This window comes from Thermobia domestica, chromosome 2 (assembly GCF_964235325.1).
Source record: "Thermobia domestica chromosome 2, izTheDome1.hap1.1, whole genome shotgun sequence".
Lineage (NCBI taxonomy): Eukaryota > Metazoa > Arthropoda > Insecta > Zygentoma > Lepismatidae > Thermobia > Thermobia domestica.
The window spans coordinates 52452042-52473478 of NC_137455.1; the positions used below are offsets into that span (position 1 = coordinate 52452042).

A 21437-nucleotide genomic window follows, 5' to 3' on the forward strand; every position below is an offset into this window, starting at 1 on the left:
TGCGAGGACAAAGGTTCCGTACTCTCAACATGGTAAATTATTTGATTTAGGTTCCGCTGAGTTATAATCTTCCCAATCGATCGATGTAGACAGACTATTTCAGCTGATGGACACTATTTCTGATTTTCCACGTTTGTCTATTGTTCAAATCCAACAGAGAACGTTTTTGGATACATAATATCAATACCTAACATCAATAACAGGTAACTCAACATTGGGAGAATAATACACATGTTATTTCTAATAAAAGACAACTTCTATTTTTATAAATTCCTTTTTTTTATCTTACCTTTTAATATTGGAGTTAATTTTCCAAATAAGGTGATACAGGAGAGACTGCTGAACTGTCCTAAACAGATTTCCAGTAAAAACAAGGGAAAGCCACAGAGAGACAACATAATGAAGTACGGAACAAGAAAGGCACCTGAAAAGGATGGAAAAATTACGAGTATTATACTTAATATAGGGGAGACTGGGGCTATTTGAGTCAAGGGACTATTTGGGTCAAACATAAGAAAAAAGGTCACTGCGTATTTAATATGCGCACCAGTACGCTGAACCTACGTTCAGTTGTGAGTTCGTTGGCTAAGGGAAGGTTGTGTATATCTTTGATCTTCTAGTTTCTTATCGCTTGCTGTGAATGTGCGACTATTCTGAGCAAGGTGAGTTGCAATACTTCATATTTTGCTCTGATATAAAATTGTGTTTCTACGACATAAGGTGCTGAATCTGTGTAAATGAAAATATTTGTAAAGTTATTACCGTACGCGTAAAACAGAACGTCCATATGTTATAAGGGCAAGTTTTGGTGCTGCCCTCTGTTTTGTGTGAAAGTAATACGTTCCTGCGTAAGCTTTAGCAAAATGGGGTTATTTGAGTCGAAAAAAATTGGGCTATTTGAGTCAATTGGGGCTATTTGGGTCAGGTGTAAACTTATGTGAATATATTTAATTTATGAATTTTAATTTTGTATTATGATTCAGCCTCCTATATGGTCATGTATGTAAAACAAAACACTTTATTTTCTTTTTAGATGGTACGGACATACAAATCAAAACATAAATACAAGAAGTGGAATAATGAAGACATGGAAAAGGCAGTGCAAAGTGTAACAAAAGGTGATTTGAGTTTGCGTGGAGCTTCACAGCTCTGCAATGTTCCTTTTTAATCTTTGCGAAGAAAAGTACAGATCGAAAGGTTGAGACTAACTTTGGGTGATAATAACGAAATAGTTCAAAATACAAAACCGGAAGTCATAGGACACCCCACAGTACTGACAAACGAACAGGAGGAGGAGTTGGTGTTGCGAATTATGACTCTTGCGGAAAAGGGAGTAGGCTGCACCCCTGAAACGATTCGAATAGCTGTGCATCGATATGTAACGATAAATCAAATTCCGCATCCTTGGAAAAACAAAGGATTAGCTGGTGAGGATTGGTTTTCAAGTTTCATGAAAAGACATCCGAACTTATCATTACGAAAGCCTGAGGGACTTTCAAGAGCCCGTACTGAGGGCGTTAATAAGGAAACAGTGAGTGCCTTTTTTCAACTGTTGAAATCTGTTTCTTCGACGATTGGTGTCAACACAAAGCCACAACGTATATACAACGTGGATGAAACAGGTTTTCCTCTTAACAACAACCCAAGCAAGGTAATTGCCAAGAAGGGGAAAAAAGAGATGGTTGCTCTCACTGACGTCGAAAGAGTCGAGAATGTCACTGTAATAGTTGCTTGCAACGCAGTTGGACAATACATCCCACCATTTGTTATTTTTAAAGGTCAGCGCATGAGAGAAGAATTCATAAACAATCTACCACCTGGTTCTCATATTTCCTTATCAGATAGTGGTTACGTTAAGATACAAGTTTAAGTTCAACTGCAGGAGTTAAAACAACAGCAGATATTCCCTCTTCAACCTCAACATCACAATCTGAAGAACGTCCATCAGCAACACCATCATGCTCAACATCGACGTTCTTTCAAATTCTTCGCACTCCTACAAAAAATTTCAAAAGTATCTCCACGAAAAAGAAGCGAACTACTCGCCTACTCACTTCTTCCGAAAATGTCCAACAACTTTGTATGAAACGGAAGTTATCAGTGAAGGGATTTGGCAAAACTGGCTCGAAAACGAAAAGCATTAAGAAGACAATACTAAACAGACCTATGACCTCAAGTGTTACGTATGCTGCACGTGATAATGATAGTGATCAGAATAAATCCGAGGACAATGTACCACGCGGATTCTGCAATGTGAAATATTACTCTAAAGAATCAGTCGGTAAAGGGGAGTGGATTCGCTGCCAATATTGTAAACAATGGTACCATGAGATATGTGTTGGAGCTAATAGGATAAAACAGTTTGTATGTGGCAAGTGTCTCTGAGTTTCACATTTCTCGATAACTTTCATTGTCTCGTATTTCAGAAGTTTGAGAAACAGTGATTTCTCTGATGTTCATATAAAAAATAATTATAATTCTCTTAGGTTTCTCTAGCACAAGGTTTGTTTTTTCTCTTACTATACATTTGATTTTAATGTATAAGACTACTAGTTAAACGTGATTTTGAACACAGGTGTTATTGTCAGTTCAATTTTTTTAAAAGTTAAATTTGAACTAAAGTTTTCATTATTAACGTGTGTTGTTTTTATTTACTGAAAATTAATGCAGAAAATGTAGAAGTATACGACGTTTCTTTTTATGTTATTTTGTCAGAGTTGCCTTTTTTCTTTGCTTTTACAAATATTTATTTCAAAAAGGATAAGTCAAACTACTCGCAGACGAACCTGTACGTGTACGGTATTATGTAACAGATAAGAAAATAAATAGCCTTGTATTATTAGGACGCTGTAGGAGTTTACTCTTAACTTATTCTTAACACCCTTTCTTAAAGATTTTCTCTACTTATTTACTTTTCCTTTTGACTTATGTTTTTACAAGTTATATATAAAAGGGTATAATTTAATAATATATATGAATGCCAATGTGATTAATGTAAACAATGTTGATACAGTGAAGTACCCAAATAGCCCTTGAGAAACCCAAGTAGCCCCGTGATTTATGCTAATCTCGAATTCTGCCATTTTTATTTTAAATTCGTTTCCTGAATTTCCATGATTTAACAGGTTCTTTATTCTTTAATATGTTGTACTATAATAATGTATGTTGATTATGGTCTAATTATCTAAACTTTAAAGTGCGTCGTTTTTTGGAAATTTTGAGTTTTCCCTTACTATACTCAAATAGCCCCGGTCTCCCCTATATGATCCTCCTGTCTCATAAGAAAATAGAACTATAAAAACTTTCAGTTAATATATTATTATTATTATTAGTAGTAGTAGTAGTAGTAGTAGTAGTAGTAGTAGTAGTATTATACTAGCGTCAAGGGGGCCGCGGTGGCTCAGTGGTAGAGCGTTCACCTCTGGTGCTTGGGGTCCCGGGTTCGATCCCAGCCCCCACCAAGTGAACTTTGTGGTGGGCAAACACCGTGTGCGTGGGTTTTCTCGGGGTTCTCCCGTTTCCTCCCACTTTCTTCATTTCACCATTTCATTCATTTCTCATAATCACCGTCCCCTTTAGCCTAACCGGCATAACCGTGGGACGTAAAACTCAAAGATTTCAAAGATATACTAGCGTCAATTACCCGATTCGCTGTGTTAAAATAAGAAAAAATAGTAATATATTCCGTTAGTCAGTCACTCTTTGCTATTACTGAAGCTATCTCAAATCGATAGAAATAAAGAAAATATAATAATAATCAGAAAATAATAAAACATCTATATAAATAAAAATTAAATATTACTATTGTGGGCTAAATTTGGGCTTAAATGGCATCAAAAGTATCACTGTTCATCTTAGCGACCACGAAAACTATGGATTCGACTATGTAATAACACAGGTTGGAATTTTAAAAATTACCACAGTGGATCATTTTAGTTCAGTCTTCACTTTACAATTGTTGATTTAATCTAAACTGTACACTATGATCCTGTTGGACTTATATGGATCTATGGGTATTTAACAATCAAAGTAGATGTAAAAAAAAATACCTAAAAAGATTTAACACTATGGAATACGATATCTTGTATTCTTTGATCCTAAATACGAGAAAAAAAATATAATTTCAAGATAAGAGGGAGAATCAGAAACTAAGGTTATAAATTCGATATATCTGGAGTTTCGTCTATTATAGAGGAATAAGGAGTATAGGGTAATTTTCATACATGGAGTTGGCAACTATGCAGTGTTTCAGCCACCTGCCATCTACGGCGCGAGTACTAGCTAAACACAAGTGGCGACTCGTTTAGAAAGCTGGTCTCGCGAAGAAGTTCGCTCAGTTATTCGATTGCTACAGCGCACAGTGACGGCTGACCGATACTGTAAGACTTTGACACGACCAGGAGGAAACGGGCAGAACTTCTCACCGAGGGCGTCATCTTCCTTCACGACAACGCGCGCCCTCATAATGCCCAGTAGAGCACTGCGCTGTTGAAGCAATTTCGCTGGGACATCATCGACATCCTCCCTACAGCCCAGACCTCGCTCTAAGCGACTTTTACCTGTCCCCACATTTGAAGAAGCACCTAGGAAGCCGTCGCTATTCTTGAGACGAAGAGATGAAACACTTCGTGACAACGTGACTGAACAGGACTTTTACCATGAAGAAATCCTCAAACTCATCCCACGACGCGATAAATGCCTCAACCGATAAGGAAACTGTGTAGGAAAATAGCCTAATGTATGTACTATCTGTTGGTTGTACTAATTGTATGAAATAATACATAAATGTTTCACCGCAGGCTTTGTGAACTTATTGTCTAATTTCTCCTCGTAAGTCGAAGATAAAGGCGACGTGGATTAATGATCTGCATCTCATGAAGAAAGTTCCTTGCATGAGGCTCAAATGAAATGAATGAGTTTCGAATGTTCATTCTTTTCGTGTGTAAACTTACCCCCACCATTTCTATAACACATGTAAGGAAACCTCCACACATTTCCAAGTCCTATGGCATAACCCATACAAGTAAGAAGGAACTCCAGTTTAGATGCCCATTGTGCTCGTGATGGTTCATCTTTAGAGTCTTGGGGTCCTGTTAATGGTATAGATTGGGCCTCCATTGAACTGAAATTACATAAAGAAAAAATTAAATGAGCAAACACTTAAACAATATATTTGATTGTAAATCAAGAGGTTTACAACAAAAAATAGTTTTTAACTATAATTTGTTGTATAAGATATGACTGGATAGCATAACATTTACACTGAGTACAGTATTGTGACTTAGTGATAGAGTAATGACCTCTGCAGCGAGGGATTCAAGACTAAATCCCAGGTCATGGAGTTCGTGGTTGACATCATCATATTAGTGAAGTTTCTTTGAGATTCTTTCATTTCTTTCTATATTCTCAGACCATCAATTCCTTCATAATCATTTCACTTTTATTAATTATCAGACTCCTTTGGCCAAAAAGAAAAGGATAAGACAACGTTAACTTTATTTTTTATTTATTACATTCCAACTTAATTTCATTCTTAACCCCTTGTGTTCCAGTGACATCAAGGTGGATGTCTTAAAATACTCCGTTGCAAAATACCAGTGGCATCCACGTGGATGTCATAATATACTCCGTTGAAAAATACCAGTGGCATCCACGTGGATATCTTAAAATACTCCGTTGCAAAATACCAGTGACATCCACGTGGATGTCTTAAAATACTCCGTTGCAAAATACCAGTGGCATCCACGTGGATGTCTTAAAATACTCCGTTGCAAAATACTAGTGGCTTCCACGTGGATGTCATAATATACTCCGTTGCAAAATACCAGTGGCATCCACGTGGATGTCATAAAATACTCCGTTGCAAAATACCAGTGGCATCGGTGGATGTCATAAAATACTCCGTTGCAAAGTATCAGTGGCATCCACGTGGATGTCTTAAAATACTCCGTTGCAAAATACCAGTGGCATCCACGTGGATGTCATAATATACTCCGTTGCAAAATACCAGTGGCATCCACGTGGATGTCTTAAAATACTCCGTTGCAAAATACCAGTGGCATCCACGTGGATGTCATAATATACTCCGTTGAAAAATACCAGTGGCATCCACGTGGATATCTTCAAATACTCCGTTGCAAAATACCAGTGACACCCATGGGGATGTCATGAAAACGTATCCTTAATAAGGCTCGTATTAATCTTGGAGATGATGAATTTTTATAGTGGATGAAAGGCGCAATAGTTTATACTATTTCTCCTTAAGGGATAGAACTTTACTGACACACACACACACACACACACACACACACAAAGTTTTGTCTCAGAAGATGCCAAGCCTAAGGGAGCATTCAATTACGACACACATTCATTTGTTTTCGAGATAAATAATTGACAACTTCAAGATCGTTTTTCGAGATTGGAAAAAGAAGAGACTTTGTCTTTGATCTCCGGTCAGTGTTGCCAACTTCAAGCAGCCTAACGGCCGTGTGCACCAACGAAGTTCAACTGTTGAACGAGGATCATAGCCAAGTTCAGTGAAAATGTCTGTTGCACTAACAACGTTCAAGGTTATGTCTCGGTCAAATGGTGTATGAATTTGGTTTTAGCTTGAACGGCCGAATTTGGGGGTTTAAACTTCGTTGATCCAAGTCAGTCTGTTTGTGATCGGAGAAATTTTCTGCTCGTGGTTTCATTCTTTTTTTCTTGATATAATGTATATCAATAAAATGAAATAAATGTTCTGAAGTTTTAGGAATACAGTTCTTTTTAATTTTCAGGTAAAGTCTGTTAACTAGCAAAAAGAAATAAGGAGGATATGTAGCTAGAAAACCTGCGAGGCTGTAGCTTTACAATAGAAAACCCACTAGAAATAAACTACTTTTTTTTTTTTTTTTTACAAAATCAGCTCAGCATTTTCAACAACGTATTTTCTAAACAATTTTCCAGTAAAGATTAACGTTAGGAGGGCATACAAGTTATGTCTATAAATACAGTATTTTCTTGTCAAAATTCCATGCAAACAGCGTAAAACTTATCCAGTTATTCCTTGGTAAACTCATTATCCAGTTATTCCTACAGTGTTATCAACCAAATGCGTACAATCGTATAAGACACATAGAAACTTAGCTACTATAGTGAAAGCCACACGTCTCAAAACCACGTACCAAACTTCGCAAGCTACTCATTACAAGTTATTTTTAAACCTATTACGGTTTACGCCAAGGTGAAGCTGCTGGGCTATATTCGAGGTGCGTCCGTAGTGAACAGGCAAATTTGCGATGGTAGGTACACGTGTAAGCAAATTAATGGTTCACTTCAGCAGGCAGTTCTACCAAATAGAAAATTTATAGGTAAGAAACGACGTGAAATATTTATCACGAAGGAATGAAAGTGTGAATATAAGTAATTACCATCTATCACAGCATATTGAAGTTAATTATTAGTGATAAAGAAATTATAGTATGTGTAAGTGTGCTTTTCCACTGTCCTCGTTTATGTGTATACCCCGTCGCTGACGCGCCTGCTCCCTATGGACGCAAACACTCGGGCCCCCCTACTGCGTTCCTACTCTAACTAGGTTGGATAGCATTCGTGCTTTTTAGTGGCCACCTAGCATAACTTGGTTTGTGTTTTATACACAGTAGTTTTTATGCTATACGTCCACACTTTATTTATACGTTACTGAGCCATCCTAAAGTAATGGAGCTCTTCATTTAGTGCATGCTCTGGTAAAAGAAAGCTCTAATCTAACCTGAAAATGTAAAAAAATTTAAAAAAGCGTCAAAATTCGGTAGAACCATCTGCTGGACTGATGAGCAAATTAGTACAAAAAATACGTACCAATCTGTAGTAGGTGATCACTACAAGCTAGTTTTGCATTATAATTGCATAATTATGAACAATACATTTTAACGCTGTTTCTATAATCACAGATTACTTACATGTGTAACGAATGTATTTAGAGAAAATTCCACCGCAAAACAGGAGGATGATATTTTAAACAGTGGTCTTTTCTTATGCACACACCACCATCGCTAATGTGCCTGCTTTCGCGGACAAAATCACGAGCGATCCCTCAAATTGTGCCCTGCTTCGAATCGGAATAGATACAAACTTCGGTTGCTTTGTCCATTTAGCACAGATTCGTGCGAGGTTTTTGCACTTATTGTATTTATAACATATAAGTTTGTTAACATATTATAAATGTGTGCGTAGCTGATGGACAGGTGAGAAACTAAAAATGCAGAAGTCGTTAAATCATAAATGAAAAGAATAAATGGTAGCGCTCCTCAACTTTACCTACGATAACTAGGAATTGTGGGCAAACACCAACAGGGAAAATTATGTAAAAGGCATTAGAATAACATTTTCACGATCAAATATGAATAACTGTTGAATCAATTTTCCCCATCAGTGGATTCCAGAAGTTTTTTCTTTTATTATTATTATTATTTTAATTTTCTAGTGATGGCGAATTTAATATACTGGGGATGGAATGTATTAGTAACGAAAATACTAGGAATCCACATTGAGGATGATAGGATATATGGTCGATATCGAGGTGATAGGATATCGAGAACATCGTGCAGTTTTACTCTACGTATCCATAGTATAAGTAGTAGTAATAGTAGGAACGGGTTAGAAGCCCCGCAGGGGTTAGTTAGGTTCTGTTCTGGACATAAAATGAGCAAATTAAAGACTTGCCCATATTTTTCCATACATTTTACAATCTGTGTATCCGTATAGTAAAACTGCACCGAGAACAAAACCTAACAAACCCCTGCGGGACTTCTAACCCTTTCCTACTACTAGTAGTACTACTACTTATACTATGGATCCGTATAATGAAACTACACGCTACAATCTAATCTAAAATCTACTACCAATATTGCAACACCAAGTATCACTCGTTTATTTCATTACATATATAATTTATTAGTTCATTGTTTGATGTTGTGTTCACTCGAGATGCACACAATCTCGAAAGTCGAAAACCCCGGCACGCGGTATGCTTTCTTCATTTGTCACTTTGTTAAACGAAGGTTAGAGACAAAAGACGACAACCAATCAGAGTCGATTTTACAAATTGACCGAAGTTTACTTAAACGAGGTTTACTGAACTTCGATTTTCAATTGTGCAACAAAAGTCCGGGAACCACGTTTAAACTTGAAAGTTTAATTTTGAACGCGTTTAAGTGAACGCTCGTTTAAACTGCGTTGGTACACACGGTTGCAAAAGTCCTTCAGAACATCAGAATTTCCCTTTTTCATTCCAAATGTTCCATAATGCTTATATCAGTAACGTGAATACTCCCCTCGCGCGTGCACAATAACTATGTTCTATGTAACATAGAATGAAAACCTGGTAACAGACAATGTTTTAACAGCAAATGAAAACCTGGTATTACAGTACGCATATAGGAAAATGACACCTAAAACGCAAAGGGTTAATCGTGCGCAGGGGTGCCCACAAGGGGGGGCTATGACGCAAACTGCGTCATTGAAATATTGGGGGGGGGTAAAATCTATATAAATATGTTTGAGAGGGTGTAAAAATTAATCGAAAAGATTTTTTTTTATGGAAGAACACCTACGGATAGGCATTTGAGGGGGGGTGCGTCATGGACGTGGGGGGGGTGGGCACCACTGATCGTGCGGAGCAAGAAGCAAAGGTTCTAAGGTAGCCCTCTTTCTGTTAATTGTAAATTAGTAAAGTTTTCACAAAGTGAACCATACTGAGAAAGAAAAACTTATTCTTATTCTAGAAAATACGGAGATGCGAAATTTAGCAGAACTCTGTATCATACACGATATTTTCGGTATTAGGAAATGAAATATTTAAGTTTTATGTCCCACGTTTATGCCGGCTAGGCTAAAGGAGACGGTGATGTTGAGAAATGAATGAAATATTGGAATGAAGAATGTGGGAGGAAACGGGAGAACCCCGAGAAAACTCACACACCGTGTTTTCTGTATTAGGCTACGTGCAGGTTTTATTGCTTAGCCAGGACAAACCTATATAGCTGCAAATAGACGGAAGCTCATTTGTATCTTTCATCGGTACGTGGACGGTATGGTAAATCACAGTTATGCACTTTGACAAACATCTGGTTTTGTACGGTACGGACACTACACAGTATCACTCTTTTGCACGATCTAGAAATTCCTTCTTGGTTGGAAGTACAAGTGAACATGCGGGTTAAGGAATTGAGTATGTAGCAACATATAGAAAATCTGTACGAAACATACGTTCAAAGATACAGAGAGGTTGACCCAGGCCCGTAGCAAGCCCAAAAATGTAAGGGGAACCGACTAAAGTTGGGGGGGGGCGATACAACCATATTATAGTTCATCACCAAAGTATAGTACATTTGCAAGGCTACCGTGAAAATTTTAGGGGGACCAGCAAAAATTTAGGGGGCGGCTCCCCTAGACCCCGAGTGGGTACGGGCCTAGGCTGACCTGGTTCCAACGCACTACAAAAAATCTGCACAACACAGATTGCAGTTCTCCTGCCGTAGCAGGAACAACGTCAGGAAAACCGCCTGTATAATTCCTTCTAAATGTGGTCGATTTTTCTCTTCGTGCGGGGGGAGTAAAAGATATACTAATTCGAAACAGGTGCTTTCCAAAAGGATTAGCTACACCCAAGGATCTTATAAATAGAGGATCTGCCCTTACAATAAAATCTTGAAGCCATACGTCACAGTTTCGCCACCCCTACTCTGCACACTCCGTCCAATAGGATTGCAATGTTTTGAGCCAACAAACATGGCGGAAACGAAAGTAGCCAATCAGATGATGTCGGAAACGAGAGTAGCCAATCAGATGTGCCGATGCTCGGTTGTTTTTTGGCTTCATTATTTAATAGGATGAAGATATATATGGGGCAGATCCTCTATTTTATAAGATCCTTGGCTACACCATTGACAACAGAAAATATTTCAAATCATTCTTTTAACAATAAGAAAATATCAATACTTACAGATACCATCAAATACTGATCGTCCTATTTTAACAGACCAAGATGAATGTTTCACACTGATTCTAAAGCATGTATAGATCATTAGGTTCTTCACTTCATTAAATAGCTGTTGAATAAGTCACAAGGTCTGACTTATCCTATCATTCCATACCCTTTTACCTTGTACTGCAGAACCGGATGGAAGTTATTTTAAGTTAATTAGTGTCGTCTGATAGCATGTTATGCAAGAAGCTGTTATCCTTGTGAACTCAAGAGGAATCATAAATAACACGTATGAAATTAAAGAACGATTTATATTTACGGACCTGAAAACCTCACAATACATAATGCAAGTATTGCATAATGCAATACAATAAAAATAAATTGTATTATATTTTTCTTGATGGTGATAGTGCAAATTAAAGCACTTATCATACCCTGGCACATTTTTTTTTTAATGCCGTCTCCTTAGAAATGTGCCGCCTGCAATTTCAACCATTAGCTTACACTGGTATGCAGTTCATCGTCAGTATCAAAGCATTGTATAGCGAGCCATGTCTTCATCACCTTCGCGCTAAGTTTTCTCACGGTGGACTTCAGGTAGCTTGTTTTTTTTTTTTTTTTTTCAATAAAAACCTAATCACAGAACGCATCTCACAAGAGGCAGTATTTTCTAATGCAGCACACATTGTAGCATGCTGCAGAAAGCACAGTAAGAGTGTCACAGTCCTCACGCTACCACAGTTGGATGCGTACTGAGTGGCAACGTTCTGACACCAAAATGGCGACTCTAAGCCCCGACCACTGACGTGATAGGGAAAAACGTCTGCTACTTTCTGAAGAGCCCTCGTATTAATAAATAGGCCTAATGCACTTCCAGTTGTTGTTAAGAATTAATAGTTAACCGTTTCTTAGTTTAAAAAGTATTTGTAAAAAGATTTTCAGTTTCCCTCTCCGAAGTTATTTCTTGAATTGTTAACAGAGAGGGAGAGGGGAAAAAATACGAAAGTTGCAGAATTTCCACACTATAAATATGAAAACTCCCTTGATTCATCTCTAGATCTGTAGACAGTAGTATTGCCTCGTCTCGAAAAATTAAACATCCGAATTTGAGATGAGACAAGAAATTTCTTGAATCTCGTGGGTAACGCTAGTTCACCGAACCTTAGATTCAAACACTGTTTTAAATGTTACATGATTTATAGTATAACATTTATAAATTAATCATGCGATTGTACAAAGATAATGAAAAATATTTAACAACGTTTAAAATACGGAAGTCATATGCTAATAATTAGGGCAACCCAAAAACATAAAAAGCACAATAGCAATTTACACATATGATTGGTACCTTGAACATGGTTGTGGTTGTCTAAGGGTCCAGAAGAAACTTATTTTAAAAGCGTAATAAAGCATAATTTTAGAAAATAAAACATAAAGCATAATTTAAAATATATAGCACAATTCTTGGAAAATTCTGTTTAACTGCAAGTTTAACATACATTATTAATATTTTTTAAAACCAATATTTACAATGCAAAATCTTTGAGAACATAACAATGCAACAATGAAAAGCTTACTTTTATTTCTGTAAACTTTTCGGAGTAATCCTTTAAAGTGGAGAAAAGAAACAACGAGAAAAAGAAGAAAACTTTCCGCCAACAATGAATAAGCAATAGCTTTCTTCTAAATGTAACTGCGCAGTTATGTAAGATGATTCGAAATATGTACACGACTCCAAAAGTGCATTACCACCTGCTATTCTCCTTTTCCTGCAATAGCAGACAACCCAAAAAGCTCGGCGCTTAGGTTGGTTGCGAATTCGAAAGGCGTTAGAACAAACTTCAATTCTATAACAAATATATCAGTGTGGCAAACTGCAAATAAGAGAATAAAACAAATTGTTAAGAATGACAATTTTATTATCGTGACGGAGTTGGATGACATCAAAAGTTACAAAATGATCTTACTTAAGCAGTTCAAACAAAATGAATGGCAACAAACAGATACAAGAGGAAAGCATTTCTCTTCCCCCCACACAAAAATTATCTCATAGAAAAGAAAAAGTTACATAATGTAAAGTTTTAATATAAAATCCACACAAAAATTTAGAAATTTGACACCCGAAAAGCAAGAACAACTGAGCCGAAGTAAATGAAATTGTGCACAGATATTTAAAACATAAAATGAGGGAATACGGGTTTCGTATTTCCTTGAAAAAAAACGGTTCAGTGGGGCACGGATCTCTCCAAACATTTGATCACGAAATATCAAAAATGCTAGTAACAGTATGTCAGATGTGTGTAAAGGACATGGAGAATTGCCAGGAAACTTTGTGTATCGAAAATACGCATAACAAAGGAATACGGTTTGTTTTGTATTCTACGGAAAATGGGTTTCAGGGGCAAAAGAACGCACTCCAAAATTTTGAAATTTGACGCCGGAAAAGTAAGAAGAAATGAACCCAAATGAATGAAATTTTGTACAGATATTGTAGTCACAAAGTGAGGGAATTCGGGTTTCGTATTTTCCTGGAAAAGACGGTTAGGTGGGGCACGGACCCTCCAAACCTTTGATCACGAAATATCAAAAATGCTAGTAACTGTATGTCAGATGTGTGTAAAGAACATGACGAATTGCAACGAAACTATGCGCTGGACAATGTGCAAAAAATGAAGGTATACGTTTCATATATTTTCTGTGGAAAAACGGTTTAAGGGGGCAAAAGAACCCAGCCCAAAATTTTGAAAGTTCACGCTCGAAAGGTAAGAAGAAGTGAACCGAAATGAATGAAATTTGGCACAGATATTGTAAACATAATATGAGGGTATGCGAGTTTTGTATTGTCTGAAAAAAAAACGGTTAGGTGGAGCACAAACCCCTCCAAACCTTTGATCATGGAATATCAAAAGTGCCAGTAATAGTATGTCAGATGGGTTTAAAGGAGAGGAAAAATTGCCACGAATCTTTGTGTATGGACAGTACGCAAAGATAAACGAATACGGTTTTTTTATTTTCCGCGGAAAAACAGTTTTAGGGGGCAAAAGCCCCCATCCAAAATTTCGGAAAATGACGCACGAAAAGCAAATAGGAGTGTACCGAAGTGAGTGAAATTGTGCACAGATATTGTACACATGATATGAGGGAATATGGGTTTCATATTTTCTAGGAAAAAATGCTTGAATAGGGCACGGACACCTACAAGCCTTTGATCACGGAATATCAAAAGAGCTAGTAACAGTACGTCAGATGTGTGTAAGGGATATGAAGAATTGCAACTAAGCTTTGTGTATGGACAATACGCAAAAAATAAACGAATATTGTTTTTATTTTCTGCGAAGAAACAGTTTTAGGGGGCAAAAGCCCCCATCCAAAATTTCGGAAAATGACGCACGAAAAGCAAATAGGAGTGTACCGAAGTGAATGAAATTGTGCACAGATTTTGTAGACATAAAATGAGGGGATACAGGTTTCGTTTTTTTTTTGGAAAAAAAGGTTGGGTGGGGCACCGACCCCTCCAAACCTTTGTTCGCAAAATATCAAAAGTACTAGTAACAGTATGTCATATATATGTAAAGGACATGAAGAATTGCAACATAATTTTGTGTATGGACAATACACAAAAATAAAGGAATACATTTTTTTTATTTCCTGCCGAAAATCGGGTCAAAAGAACGCACCCCAAAATTTTGAAATTTCATGACCGAAAGGTAAGAAGTGAATCGAACTGAATGAAATTTTGTACAGATATTGTAGACACAAAATGAGAGAATACGGGTTTCGTATTTTGGTGGAAAAGACGGTCAGGTGGGACACGGACCCTTCCAGACCTTTGATCACGAAATATCAAAGGTGCTAGTAACAGTATATCAGATGTGTGTAAAGGAAATGATGAATTGCAACGAAGCTTTGCGCATGGACAAACCGCAAAAACTAAATGAATAAGGGTTTTTATTTTCTGCGGAGAAACGGTTTTAGGGGGCAAAAGATCCCACCCAAAATTTTGTAAAGTTGGCTCCAGAAAAGGCAAGAAGAAATGAACCGAAATGAACGAAGTTGTACACATAAAATGAGGGAATACGGTGTTCGAATTTTCCTGAAAAAAGCGGTTGTATGGGGTACGGACCCCTCCAAACATTTGATCACGAAATACCAAAAGAGCTAGTAACAGTATGTCAGATGTGTGTACAGGACATGAAGAATTGCAACGGAACTTTGTGTATGGACAATACGCAAAAAATGAAGGAATGCGTTTTTTTTCTTTTCTGTTGAGAAACGGTTTAAGGGGCAAAAGAACCCCCTCCAAAATTTTGAAATTTGACGCCCGAAAGGTAAGAAGAATGAACCGAAATGATTGAAATTTGGCACAGATATTGTAGACGTAAAATGAGGGAATGCGGGTTTCGTATTGTCTGGAAAAAACGGTTGTGTGGGGCACGCATCCCGCCAAATCTTTGATCACGGAATATAAAAAATGCCAGTAACAGTATGTCAGATATGTTTAAACGATATAAAGAATTGCAACGAAACTTTGTGTATCGACAGTGCGCAAAAACTAAACGAATACCGGTTTTTTTATTTTCTGCTGTAAAACGGTTTTATGGGGCAAAAGCTCCCATCCAAAATTTTGAAAGTTGACGCCCGAGAGGCAAAACGAAGTGAACCGAAGTGAATTAAATGTTCACAAATATTGTAGAGGTAAGATTAGGGAATACGTGTTTCTTGTTTTCCTGAAGGAAAAAAAACTGTTGAGTGGACCGAGGTTTTGAGTTGCGGGAGGAGTGGACCGAAGCGAATGAAATTGTATGTAGATATTGGATATGTAAAATAAGATCTTTCGTGTTTCAGAAGTGTCGTGTCTTCATCCGATTTCTTCAAATTTGGCATATCAACTACAAGCGCAAAGAGTATAGCGTATTTTATAGTATTTCAGGAGGCACATTTAACCCGTGCAATGTTTTTGCGCATAAACAAAAACATGTGTCGATTTGTTTCCAGTTTGCTGTTGATCTGTGATACTTGAGATCTTATTTTAAATAGAGTCTATATAATATCTACACAGAATTTGATTTGTTTCGGTCCACTCCTTCTTGCGCTTTTACGGTATTATTTACTTTTTTTCGGATGTGGTCTAGGCCCCAGAACTGTTTTTCCCGCAAATATTAAAATACGTTTCATTTATTGCTTTGCAAATTGTCCCTATACGAAGCAATTCTCCATATTCTTTACGAACTTCTGATTTGCTTAATTGCACTTTTTATATTTTGTAATCAACGGTTTAAAAGGTCCGTGCCTCACTCAACCGATTTTTTTAAAGAAAAATACGAAACCCAATTACCTCATTTTACGTCTACAATATCTTTGTACAATGTCATTCAATTCGGTGCACTTCTTCTTGCCTTTTGGGCCTCAAATGCAAAATTTTGGATGGGGGCTTTTGCCCCCTAAAATTGTTTCTCCGCAGAAAGTAAAAAAATGTATTCGTTTATTTTTTGCATATTGTCCCTACACAATGTGTCGTTATAACTCCTCGTGTCCTTCAAGCACTTCTGACATACTATTACTAACACTTTTGATATTTCACGATCAAAGTCTTGGAGGGGTCTGTGTCCTACCTAAACGGTTTTCTTTTTTTTCTTCAGGAAAATAAGAAACCCATATTCCCTCATTTTATGTCTACAATATCTGTGCACAATTTCGTTCACTTCGGTCCACTTGTTTTTAACTTTCGGGCGTCAACTTTCGAAATTTGGGCTGGGAGCTTTTGGTCCCTAAGACAGTTTTTCCGCAGAAAATAAAAAAACACGTATTCGTTTATTTTATGTGTAGTATCAATGTGGCAAATTTTATCAAAATTGGAGTGTTACACTTGGGAAGTGTTACTTGTCAGTCATTGTAGAATTATTTTCCCTGTTCCTCCATCAATAAGAAATTGTCTGACAAGTAAGAGGTCCAAATGGATTAATCGAGTTGCGGAATGAGACGTAGAGCTACTGATAGAGGTGTGGAAATATGTATATGTGCAAAGTTATAAGTGCTGAACGCCATAAGAAACTAGGGGGTCAAAACTGATGGGAGAAGGGCTATGCTATGTTATTGAAATATATCAAATAAACTATTGAATCGTGAAAATAGTGAAAGATAGACAATGCAAACGGTGGTAGTTTCACATAATGACAAGAGAAGAATGGGCAAAGTAGATCACGAACCTCCGGCGCCATCTTGATATCCGCCATTTTGAAATCTGTGATAATTTTTGAAATGGAAAAGTAGTGATTTGATATATCAGTTAGTGCCAGCAGGTTCTCAAAATTCAATTATGAACTTTAGTGGTCCTTATCTGTACTTATTTGGAAGATTTAAGATAATCTTCATAGTTATTACGAAAAGCTAGGAGACTGATATTCGTATGTTGAATCCAAAGCCAAGAAAACTAACCGCAAAATTTGATATCCAAGTTGTATATTATTAGATTTCACTGTCGAATATCAAATTTCACTGTTACAAAAAGTGTTCAAAAAGTTTAGCACAGTGGTCTCTATTTTTTTTATTTGTTGCAGGAGGAGAATGATTTATTTTCTGAACATACTTGGAACATTTAGCTATAAGTTGATATGTTAAAGTATTTTTTTAATTACAGGTTAACCATAACGGACCGTGAAGTAGATGTCAGATTGCGACAACGGTCGGTGATGGAGTTCCTCTTCAAGACTGGCGATGACTCTGCCACATGGATTCACAGGAAGTTGCTCTCTGTTTATGGGGAGAACACATTGGATCGCAGCAGTATCCAGCGGTGGTTGCAGAGGTTTAAAGAAGGTGATTTCTCTTCTGGAAAATCCACGATGCGGTAGACTATCGACGGTAGTGAGTGATGTGAATAAGGAGACCATTAATCAAATCATCCAAATGACAGACGTGTGACTTCACGACAGTTTGCTGAAATGACTGGTTTGTCAATGAGTAGTGTGGTATCACTGGTACAGCCACTAGGGTACAGAAAAATCTGTGCACGTTGGGTTCCTAGATTATTGACAAGAGAAATGAAAAAGATGCGAGGGTCTCATCACGACCTTTACTGAAGAGTGGAAACAGTGTTTCGATGGCGTCATTACCCAGGATGAAACATGGTTGTTTTCGTCCGAATCTGAAGGCAAAAGACGTCTGAAGGCCCACATGCGCGGTAAAACATTTGATAGTGAGAAAGACTTTATATCCTGTGTCAAGCGATGGTGTAAAAGTCAATCTCCAGAATTTTACCAAAGTGCATTTACATCATGGAAAGAACTTTGGACCAGATGCGTCACAGTTGATGGAGGCTACCTTGAGTAAGCTCAGTGTATAGCTAAATGTTCCAAGTATGATCACAAAAAATTTCGTTCTCCTTCTGCAACAAATAAAAAAAATAGAGACCACTGTACAAAACATTTTTGAACCACCTTTGTAGTTTTCTTTGTTGTAGATATGTGAGCCATTTCTTGTCCATAATTCGACTAATAACACTGGTCGGCAAAATGAAACTTTTTTTCGCTCCCACGAACGAAAATAGGTGATTCCTATAGGTTTCGAGCTCCTGAGTTCGAATCCGTAACCCGTTTTTCTCCAAGACGTACCAGTTTTCAGAAAGGAGGGGGTGTTTCAATATCCGCTCAAAGATGCTATTCTCCACCCATAATAATTTGCACGTTATAATTTAAATATCAATATAAATTATGCAGATAAAATTGAATAAAAAGTTAAACACTTACGTGTCACTTGGTTTTCCTACTCCTCTTGTAATTACTACAGGGTGTCTCGCGTGTCACACTCCAACAGAAGTCTGCCAACATATTCACACTTCATTTACCAAGGTAGCGCCTCTCCATGGTAGCTATTTGCTGGTGAAACCTTTCCCCGTGTTTGTCAGAGACCTCCCCCAAGCTGTACATTTCAGGGAAGAAGTCCAGGTGACAATGCAGGAATTGTAACTTTAGGGACATATTACATCCCATGTTACGAAATGAAGTAATTAACCTGCTCACAATGTCTTTGTAATCAGGTGACTTATAATTCCCTAGAAAGTAACTGCACACATTTCGAAGCTTCCCAAGCCTCACTTTCCACTTCATTAAGCTTAGAAGAAAATGTAGTATCCTTAGAAAAGTCTCTGATTTAAGGTCCCGTAAAAACACCTTCTTTCATCTTGGCCTCGCTGACTCTGAAAGGGTGATAAGAATATTTTCTCCGGATCCACAAGACGTTCATTAGCCACGTTCATCTCCCCTGAGACCAGTTGCTTCCTTGGCATCCATTTTGTGATGGTGTACTGGTCTTTGGCTCGACTATTCCAATGACACAAGAAGCAGCAGTGCTTTGTGTAACCTCCTTGTAAACCGGTGAGGATGGCAATAACCTTAAGGTCAGCACATATAGACCACTGGGACTGTTCGTACTTTATTTTTTGCAATAGGTTTCGTATGTTCTCGTATGTGTCTTTCATATGTACAGCATGAGCAATACGGATGGCTGGCTTTTCATTGCCATTGTGTAGTAACACTGCCTTGAGACTTATCCTAGACGAATCTACGAATAGCCTCCAATCTTCAGTGTTGTAGTTCAACTTCAGTTGTCTCATAATCGATGGAATGTCACTGCAATACACCAAATCACCATCCTTTGTAAAACTAGGAACTAGGCTCACCTCTCTTTTCCTATACATCGATATATTCACATCTTGGTTTAGTAGATTCCATTGTTGAAGTCGTAATGCAAGCAACAGGCCCTTAGACTTGGGGAGGTTTGCGTCTCTGATCAGATCATTCAGCTCTTCCTGACTTATCACATGTGGTTCATTAGTGTCAGGCACTGGATCGTAATTGGGATCTGACTGTGTACTCGAAGATTGTGCAACATCCTCACAAGCAGCAGGTTCTTCATCGGATGAAACACTGCACAGGTTGTATGAGTCTGATGGTACGGGTACAGGCAGACAAACATCATGTTTCACAGGTCTCTTCGCGGAATCCAAGTTAAGATACTGTATTTTATGCTCCATGTTTTTTGAGAAACCTTCTATATTAGTCAGGCAGAAGTAACAGTCTGAAACATGATCACAGGCAAGGGCGGATCTAAGGGGGGGCTACGGGGCTATAGCCCCCCCCCTTGACGCTCAGGTTTACACTGGATAAAATGGGCTTCAATTCAGCTTTACACTGGATAAAACGGCAAATTATGGTTTAGCCCCTCCCTTGATCATATCCTGGATCCGCCACTGATCACAGGCCTCGCGCCAAACGATAGGTACGGCAAACGGCATCGATGTATGTGTAGCTTTCAACTATCCTGTGAGAGTGCGCGCACACGAGTTACAACTTTGTTTCGGAGCCCAAACGCGATCCTGGTCGCTGATTTTACACCCGAAGTACAGATTTTAGGCTGTCTTCAGGAATGGTGACAATGGCCTACTTTATCCCTTGAAAATCACTTCCCCACTTACGTAGCAGAATGGATCTGTCGAATTGTTGCAAGTTCTCGGCATGTTCGTTTAACACAAACGTCAATATTCACGCAGAAATATTTTTCATCTACGGCATACACAGACACAGCGTAACACCACCTTCTAACACGAAGATCAACTCGAAATTAAAATTTTTGTTTCCCACGACAACGTCTTGGCGCCTTTTTCAACAATCTGTCTGTCGTTTAGACAAAAGAAAGCCGACAAATGATCGGAAGTTGATTATTAAATCTTTCTCCGTCAATAACGCCTAGGTTTTAGTGTATGCAGTGTGGAACGACAATAAATCTTTGCAACCCAAGCGGAGGGGGTACGTTTTCGGGGGGTTGTGAGCTAGAGAAAAGAATTTTCCTGGGATATAGCCTAGTAATAGTTCTTGGATTAAGGTAAAAATTCAGAATTATGCACTCCAAACACGGAAAACACATATTAAATACGAAAAATACGATTTTTCTGTCAATTATGGAAACAGCAACCCGCCCCCCGAAAAAAACCTTACGTGCTGGAACTTTCTCGATACGATATTCGTAATCAGCTTCTCGAAATCTATCCGGTACACCCTTTCACCCTCGTAAAAATTCAGAATTATGCACTCCAAACAAGGAAAACACATATTACATACGAAAAATACGATTTTTCTGTCTATTATGGAAACAGCACCCCGCCAAAAAAAAACCTTACGTGCTGGAACTTTCTCGATGAGATATTCGTAATCAGCGTCTCGAAATCTATCCGGTACACCCTTTCATCCTCGTGGGAGGATTTTCATGCCTACCAGTGTAATGCTAAAAGACTCAAAGATCGAATTTAGTTCGTACCTTTAGTATTTCTTACAATCAACGTACAATTATAGTCCTCAGCCTTTCGAAAATTATGAGCCCCAAAGACTCCTTCTACCATACAAATAATAGTATCAATAATACAACCTATCAAAAATACATATTAACGGTAACCAACCGATAAACTGTAAGCAAC

The 21437-nt window shown here is 37.8% G+C and overlaps 1 protein-coding gene across 1 annotated transcript in view; it reads right to left on the minus strand.

Moving 5' to 3' along the window:
- The window catches only part of LOC145679677 (sodium- and chloride-dependent glycine transporter 1-like), a 112688-nt gene extending 107589 nt beyond the window's left edge, over nucleotides 1–5099 (minus strand). The window contains exons 1-2 of the mRNA XM_081750251.1: nucleotides 4953–5099; nucleotides 290–424 (exon numbers count right to left, since the gene is read on the minus strand). Of these exons, the coding sequence (XP_081606377.1) occupies nucleotides 290–424; nucleotides 4953–5019 (202 nt within the window). The 5' untranslated portion in view covers nucleotides 5020–5099. The remainder of the gene's footprint in view (nucleotides 1–289; nucleotides 425–4952) is intronic.
- Nucleotides 5100–21437: the final 16338 nt, after the last annotated feature.